At 41.8% G+C, this 8,056-nt stretch overlaps 1 protein-coding gene across 1 annotated transcript in view; it reads left to right on the forward strand.

The window, feature by feature from the left end:
* igf2b (insulin-like growth factor 2b) overlaps window positions 1-4,280 on the forward strand; it is a 5,929-nt gene extending 1,649 nt beyond the window's left edge. Inside the window, exons 3-4 of the mRNA XM_020613789.1 lie at window positions 1,604-1,785; window positions 3,176-4,280. Coding sequence (XP_020469445.1) covers window positions 1,604-1,785; window positions 3,176-3,415 — 422 coding nt within the window. The 3' untranslated portion in view covers window positions 3,416-4,280. The remainder of the gene's footprint in view (window positions 1-1,603; window positions 1,786-3,175) is intronic.
* Window positions 4,281-8,056: the final 3,776 nt, after the last annotated feature.

The following is an 8,056-nucleotide window of genomic DNA, read 5'->3' on the forward strand; positions in this document are numbered from 1 at the left end:
CCTCCAGCTGAAGCCTCTGCAGGGGCTTAATGGCTCCTTATATAATTAACGTGGGCAACATATAAAGAAAATACTGTAATGACCCCTGGCGTGGAGGAGAACTTAAGGTTGCTATGTGTAAACTGTTGTGAACTTGTTGGCCGGACCGGCTTATTAGTGTTATGTTACTTAAGAGTTTCTACTGGCTGTGCGAATGCAAACAGAAAAAAGCCTGTAAAAGTGTGTAGTTCTTGGGGGAGCTCCCCAGCGGGGCAGTCCCTAGAGCCAAGTCCTTCGAACTGTTTGGTCCGAAAGCGTCTAAAGAAGAAGATTATAGGCAGCTGTGTGTCTCAAGACCTCGTCCAGGCTGCTCTGCTGAGTGTGCGCATTCTTCCTATGGCCCATACCTCTCATTGCATATGAAAAGCCGGCGATCTGTGAAGGCACACACGCCTCAGCGCTACACAATGAATCGCTTGTTTACCAGTAAAGTAATAGTACCCCAAGAGGCATACCAGTCACCTCAGCACCAGTGTTCCCAGGCCAGACGACCACACTGATGATTTGGAGGGAAGTGGAAGGGGGAGTTGTTGTTGATATCAGGTTAAGAGGGAAGATCATTAAACATAATTTCTGATGATACTTTATACAGATGTGTTGATGGGGATATCAGTAAAGCATTATTTGAATGTATTGTGTAGCTATTACCCTCAGATGGACAGACCTCTGCTTGTACTGCACTGTTTGCATTGTACATAACTTCCCCTTCCTTTGATATCACTCTCTGCAGCAGAGAAAACACCTTTTTGTCCAAAAACATATCCCACCCAGTGCTCCTTTCCCCCCCTTTGACAGATTTTGTGCAGTTTGCTATAGAAGCTTCTTTCAGATAATAATAATCACAATGATTATTATCTAATGTGAACCAACATAGTGATGTCCTCCCTCCTTCTACTTGCCTTCTCCTACCCCCCTGGATCACCCTCTCTTTCTCTCATGTTTTTCTTCTTGCAATCAAATCTAGCCTCCCCTCTCATGAGATTTCTCCAACATTGTGAGCAGCACAGGACTACAAACAAGTCCTGGATTGTTGTTTGCATTCCCCTGTGCAGCATGCTAACTATCCAACCCCTCACTTTTTTCTTCTGTACCGATTACTGCCATATCTGTACTCTCCTCCTCTTTTGTTTTACATTCTTACCCTCTATTTTGACCCTCACACACCCTCGCTCGCTCCCATTTCTCCTGTTTTCTCTACCCTCTCTGCCCCTCCTCTCCTCTCCCCCTCCTCATCCTCTTTATCTCTGCTGACTTGACAAAGGACAAGGTCATAGAAGAGTTGCCATTTTATGTCTTTGCTCATCCAAATGTCTGTAGCACTGGGTGTCTACTTGTGTAGTCACTCCTTAAAGGACATCCAGATAGTCCTAATCAGATTATCTGATACAAACAGAAAGCTTTGTTGCAGGTGGTTATAGATTTCCTTTTATCCTCTTTGTTGCATTGACTACTATGATAGTCAAAGTAATCCTGCAAAAAACAACCCAGATTCATCACTGTCCCCAGGCCTTCAACCCCACTCTCTTCATCACCTTTCTTTACCCCTCACTTTGTTTCTCCTCAGGTAGGCCAACCAGCAGGGGTAACAGCCGGCGCTCCCAGAGCCGTGGGATTGTAGAAGAGTGTTGTTTCCGTAGCTGTGACCTCAACCTGCTGGAACAGTACTGTGCCAAACCTGTCAAGTCCGAAAGGGATGTGTCAGCCACCTCTCTACAGGGCATACCAGTGATGCCCGCAATAAAAACGGTACATCTCATCAACAACAACATGCCAGCATGGGAAACAATGCTAATCTTTATGTCTATCAGTCCTCCCATCTCCTGTGCCGCTATTCACCAGTGAGTCTCACCCTTATGTCCCTGTCACTGAGTGCAGACTGAATCCCACGCAAGGACAGGTTTATCTTGTTAAATGGTCACTGGTAAGCAGTTACCTTCCATACAAAGTGCTGATCAGTGTGGAAAACATCAAGGCACTTATAGCACATTATATTCAGGAAAACACAGAGTCACACTCACAAAATTATTAGTGTGTGTGTGTGTGTGTGAGAGAGAGAGAGAGAGAGAGAGAGAAAGTCTGTGAGCTGACTACTGGTCTGTAACCAAACAGTGTGTTCTGAGTGTGTTATTATTAGGCCCGGAACAGCAAGTTCTCCAAAACCGGCATGCATTTTGATCTGTGTGGTCAAAAACACCTGGCCTGGTCAGCAGTTTCTCTGAAATGTGCCCCAAACATGCAGGGAGTCGTCAAAGCTTTTCAGGTCTTTTCACTGTGCTCACAAGATTGAGCTTTGGCTGCTTTCCAGACCTTTTTCCTTCAGCCTTCTTTTAGACAAGTCGAGAAAGATGCTTATGGTATTTCTACTTTGACTTGTTAGAAAACCAGAGTTGGTATCGGTATGAGATCACTAACAAAAAATAGATAAATACAAATAAATAAATACTGCAAAGTAGGAAAGTAATGGCGCTTCTGTCTAAAATGCAAAGAAGGTGCTGCTAGGGAATTAGTTGGGACATGTTCTAGTTTGTCAGTGCAGTGAGAGTGGATGGGTACAGGCTGATCTGAGGCCCAGCTGTTCTTAACCTATTGAGCAGGCCTGGAGTGAATGAAGGGGGATAAACACTCTTCAAGTGGCAGGACCAAAACAAGCCATTCAGATGGAGTCCTGGCTACTCATGCATAAATTCTAGCTTTCCTGTTACCACTCCCACTTTGTCTCAATCTCTGGTGCTCAGCACAACACCTAATGCTGTTTAAAAGTGTTTGCTATGTACAAATAGAGGTTTTGAAATGGCAATGTGTTTATGTGTAGTTTCATTCAGACTATGGAAGTTAGTCAGTTCATATGTATATGAGACGAGTAACCACCCTTCCCTGAGCTAAACAATTGTTGACAGCTTCTCTCAGTGAAGGAAACCAAAACAAGGGCAGGTTGGAGGCAAGCGAGCTTACTATGGCACTCACTGCTATAAGAATGACATTTGATTTCCATTTGAACGGCCCAACAATGACTCAGTGTTTTTAAGAAAATAAACAAGGCTCTCTTCCATTGTAATAAGCACTTGCGCAGTAGCATATCATCCCTAATTAACGGAATCCCTCTTTTTCCTTTATTTTTGCTGGTACACCACATTAGGAAGTCCCAAGGAAACCGCATGTGACCCTGAAGTATTCCAAATGCGAGGTGTGGCAGAGGAAGGCGGCCCAGCGGCTCCGGAGGGGTGTCCCTGCCATCCTGAGGGCAAAAAAGTTTCGGAGGCAGGCGGAGAAGATCAAAGCCCAGGAGCAGGCCATCTTTCACAGGCCGCTGATCAGCCTGCCCAGCAAACTGCCTCCCGTCTTGCTTGCCACGAACAACTATGTCCACCACAAATGAGCCCACTGCCAGCCCTTTGCACAGACAAGAGTTTGGAGGGAGAAAAAAAGACTAGGGGATTATAGCTTTGTCTCTGACGTCATTTCTGTGGCAGTCCTCTTTGACCTCCCGTGCCCTGTCCGAGCCCACCACTCCCTCCCCCTGCTCTCATCCACTACTTCATGACCCCCTGGCCCTTTTCTAATGCCCCCCCTTCATCCTCACCCACCCACCCTCCTGCAGCACACAAACATGCCTTCACATTCTTCCTGTCTGAACTCTTTTGCTCCCGCTCACTGACACAAAAGGCATGAACACAAATGATGAACAAAAAGCTGACAATTCGGTTGAATGCAATTCAGGTGGATCCTTAAGCAGAAGAGAAAAAGGGAAGGGAGAAAAGAAGATGAAAGATCTGTGGTTTTCAAGTGTCAAGAGGACACCCAGCGGAATGCTTTTTGTCCTTGAGGAACACAACTGACAGTGAAGAGCAGCTTGCATGAAAGAATCCATTCCACTTCATTTTTTCCTGAGGCAAAAAGAAAATCTGTTAGTTCTTTTTCTTATTAGTTTGCACCTCTACCTATAAAGGGACTTCCACACTGTAAGGAATTATTTTGTAAAATTAGATTCCTGTTCCAGCACCTTTTGATCACAAACAAAAAGCAGATAAGAGTCTGCAAAATTGCACATTGCCACGGATTACGTCAAAGTAAAGAAAAAAAAATGGCACTATTTTTTTTATGAACAATGAACATGTAGCTTAAAAAATGTCATGGTGCTAGCTTTGGGAATGGACTCAAAGAAGAGGTTGAAAGCACGTTTTTTTTTCTTTTGAATGAATATTAAAGCTTTCCGTTTTAAGGAAAGCGTGACTTAAAAAAAAGGAAAATTAAGGATATGGGGGAGCTCCTGACAGTGGCAATGTCAAGGGGGAAGTGTCACTGACAGAAGATACGGGCTGTGCTGGCATCTAGGCTCACAGCAAGTGCTAGCGGCTGCCAGCATAAGTGGCTAGGGGGGACCTGAAACCCAGTCCCTATTCCTCCTGCCCTCTAAGGCTGCTGGACACATGGAGCAGTGTGGGGACAAATATGGGACACCGTGAACCGCCTGGATTGGGACAGTACTACAGTTCTGGGACAGTGCTTCTTGTTTGCCATGGCTTTGCAGACTGCTCTGACAGGAAGTAATATGGCATGGACAAAGAGCGAGTGGGATAATTTTAATTATATTTTATTTTGTCTTTTTTCTGTTTTCTTTTCATATCAATGTTTCAATGTAAAAAAGGAAAACCCTGTCAGTTTCTGGTACCGTGACATTCCTGTTTTTCCAAGTTAGGCATTTTTATTATTTCCATGGTTATTGTTATGTTATTTTACAGTTCTAAAAAAGGCACAAAATTTCAATTGAAAGGGAAAAAAACAGCAATAATGTCAACTAACATTTTATTTTTATTGTATATCAGTAGTATTCACATGCTTTTGCCTGAAAACAAATACTTGAATATAAATATATATACATCTCTCTCCCTCTCTCTCTCTCTCTCTTTATATATATATATATATATATATATATAAATATTAAAATATATATATAAATATAGATATATAATTAGTTTCCAGGGATGTTGTGTTATTTTCCTTTAGTCTGAGCTGTATCTTGCGTAATGAGCCGCCAAGCTTTTTTGTTTGTTTGTTGAAATACAAATAAGGGCACTGTATAAAGGCATTATTTATTTTGTTATAAAATATATTTGAGAAATTGGTCTAAATAATATGCGTAGCACTGATGCTCAACTGATGAATTTATTTTGTATGATCTCTGGTTTCCAATTGGATTTGTAAGGCTTTTTTGTAGATGCTTTGTACCAAAAAAAGTCTTTTTTTCCCCTTGTTTGTTTGCCACCGTTATTTTGAATTAATATTTTAACAGCAGCATAGCGTGGATTGCTAAAAGCATGTTATGTCACAGAAATAGGCACATGGTCTGCATGGATTTCCAGAAGCCTGTGAGGGTTACCTGTGAAAAGGATCACATCAGTGAGTGATTTTATTATTGGAAAAATAACTATTCATCATTGATTGTACTCAAACCTACTATGTTTTTTGAAGCCACTTTAGTATTTATGGCGGAGGTATGATCAGACCTTCATTAAATCATGTCTTTGTAATTGTGCATGGTGTCCTATGATCTTCTAAGGAGCATCTCGTCTATGTGCCAGTGCCATTGATGTTGGGTCATGATGCCATAAATGTCTGGTCAGCTGTAGATTTAGGATTTACCTTACATGTGACGCACAGAATCCATGGTGTCAGTGCCCTAATTATAGGTAATGATACTGTTATGATGCTAACAACCATCAAAGGTCACCTAAAGGTCATTGTTTAGTATCATCGCTTAACACCTCTCTGTTCTCCTCCCTCACATCTATCTGTCTATCTATCTATCTATCTATCCATCTGTCTGTCTATACTTTCTTTTCTGTTTGTAGAAGGCAATGCCCCTGATCTTATGCATACATCAGTATGTATCTGTATTTACAAGTGGGGGGTGTGGGGGTGTTAGCATGCCATTCACCCCTCACAATCTTCCAGTGATCCATCCATTATGCTTTTGATGAAGGGCTATCATGCTAAACCATTTCTGAAGCACTCAGGAAAATAAACAGTCTATGCTCTCCGAAGGAGAAATAGGGTAGCAGGAGAGTTTAAGTGATATCGTGTTGTGGAAACACATACCTGGCCACAATGATACAGCTCTCTGAGACAAACCACTGAAGCCCATGTCAGAAACAAGGTCATTCTGTGCCACATTATAGTTTCCTTCTCTACTGTGTCATGCATCACCCCGTGGAGTGGAGATTTAATGGATACTCACCATACAGTGGTGAATAGTCAAGCCAGTACTTTTTTTTTCTGTCAAAGAGATCTCAATTATCAAGGCTGTGTCCTGTCTCAAATTATATTCTTCAGTTGTGCAACAAAGCAGACAGTGCAATTATTATTATTGTTATTGTTGTTATTATTATTATAGTTTCTATTTTATTCTACATATTCCTGCTAGGACTGCATTCATTCACTATTGTAAAGTTCAAACAGGCTACTTTAGTGTTCTTATAAATGGCGTGAAAGACAACCACTTCTTTTCGCTGAATATGAAGAAATATCTTGCCGAGCCATGGCAACTATTTCTGTCAGTAGCTCACTCAGCCTGTGTGTATTTTATTGGTTTAACCTCTGCACGCTAGAACGTCTGAAATGCACAGTTCATGTACTTTCATTTTTAATCAATAAAAAACATTTTATCAAACTTAAAATGTCTAAAAGATTTACTGCTTTGTTCAGTGCCTATCTTGGATATGCATTTTCACTTTTGAGTGTGTGTTGAGCTTGAGGGTTGAGCTTTTTGAAATCTTTTTTTTTTTTTATCAATTAAACTTTATGTACCCTGTAAATGATTTATTATTAAGTCCTTGCAAAGAATCTCCAGCTGCTTTTAGCACTCTCTCACTTCCTCTTACCTTCCCTCCCAATTTTCTGTCTTTTCTCTCCCTCTATCCATCTCTGCCTGCCTCCATGTCCGTCCGTCTGTCTCTGCCTGTCTCCTGCTGTCTGATTGGGCAAAGTGTGCCAAAGTGGAAACCAGCACTCTAAAGGAGGCTGGCTGCAACTCCTCAGTGCTTCTTCTGCTGCATGCCACACTAAACCTGACCTGTTCTCAGTGCCCCTGACATGCCCATTTGTGCATCCATCCCTCTATCCTCCAGTGGTTTACTAACTACAAGAGTAAGCTCAACTTCAGTCACTAAGTTTAGTAACCAACATGTCTCAAAATATCACATGCATGCTCTGTAAATGGCATGACCTCTCATTGTTGACATGCATGCAGATACCCACCCATGGCAAGTCTGTTACTGGGCAGATTTACAGTCTATCTTTGTTCCTAGACGAAACAGTTTTGGGCACTGGGGTTATCTTGGTGCAGTAGAATTTGGTGTGGCTCTCAGTTCTGTTTTAGGTTGGCATCAAAGACTTCCAACTTTATAGCTAGGAGAGGCAGAAATCTCTTTTACTTTGGCTTTAGTGCAGAGTTCTGCCTTACTGTGATGAGATGCACATGTGTTGCTTCTGGGAAAATGGAGGAACTATTGTTGTAGAGTAGCTTGTGTTCTGTGTTTTATGGTCATAAATTGCTCAATTAAATCACCTTTGCCTGTCTCATGAAATGTTATTGCCCTACTAAGGTGTTCACCCTCTTACAAAAAGAGGGGAAAACACTCGGCTGGCAGCATATGTTGTCAAAAATAGTTCATTTATGAGTGATAGCTAGGAGCTGCACAAGTTCATACACAGACATGTACACACTGAACTTGGTTGCAAATACAAATGCATGCAAATGTTTACATATTTTATCCTTCAGAAAGTAAATTTGGCACCATTACCAAGTTCATTTTAAATGCATTATGAATATAGTGTGGTTGAATTGTCATTCTCAATACAACACTAGCACTGACTTTTTCTTTTTTACAGTAATCTACTGGAAGGTGTGTCTGTGTGTGTCACCCGCTCTGAGACTGAGTCTATTCCCTGTAGGTGTTTATACATACTGTAGTATGAGTCTAGAGAGCTAGGAGATGAGGTCAGGGACTCTCTGGTCCTC

The sequence above is a fragment of the Monopterus albus genome, unplaced genomic scaffold, assembly GCF_001952655.1.
Source record: "Monopterus albus unplaced genomic scaffold, M_albus_1.0 scaffold138.1, whole genome shotgun sequence".
NCBI classification, from domain to species: Eukaryota; Metazoa; Chordata; class Actinopteri; order Synbranchiformes; family Synbranchidae; genus Monopterus; species Monopterus albus.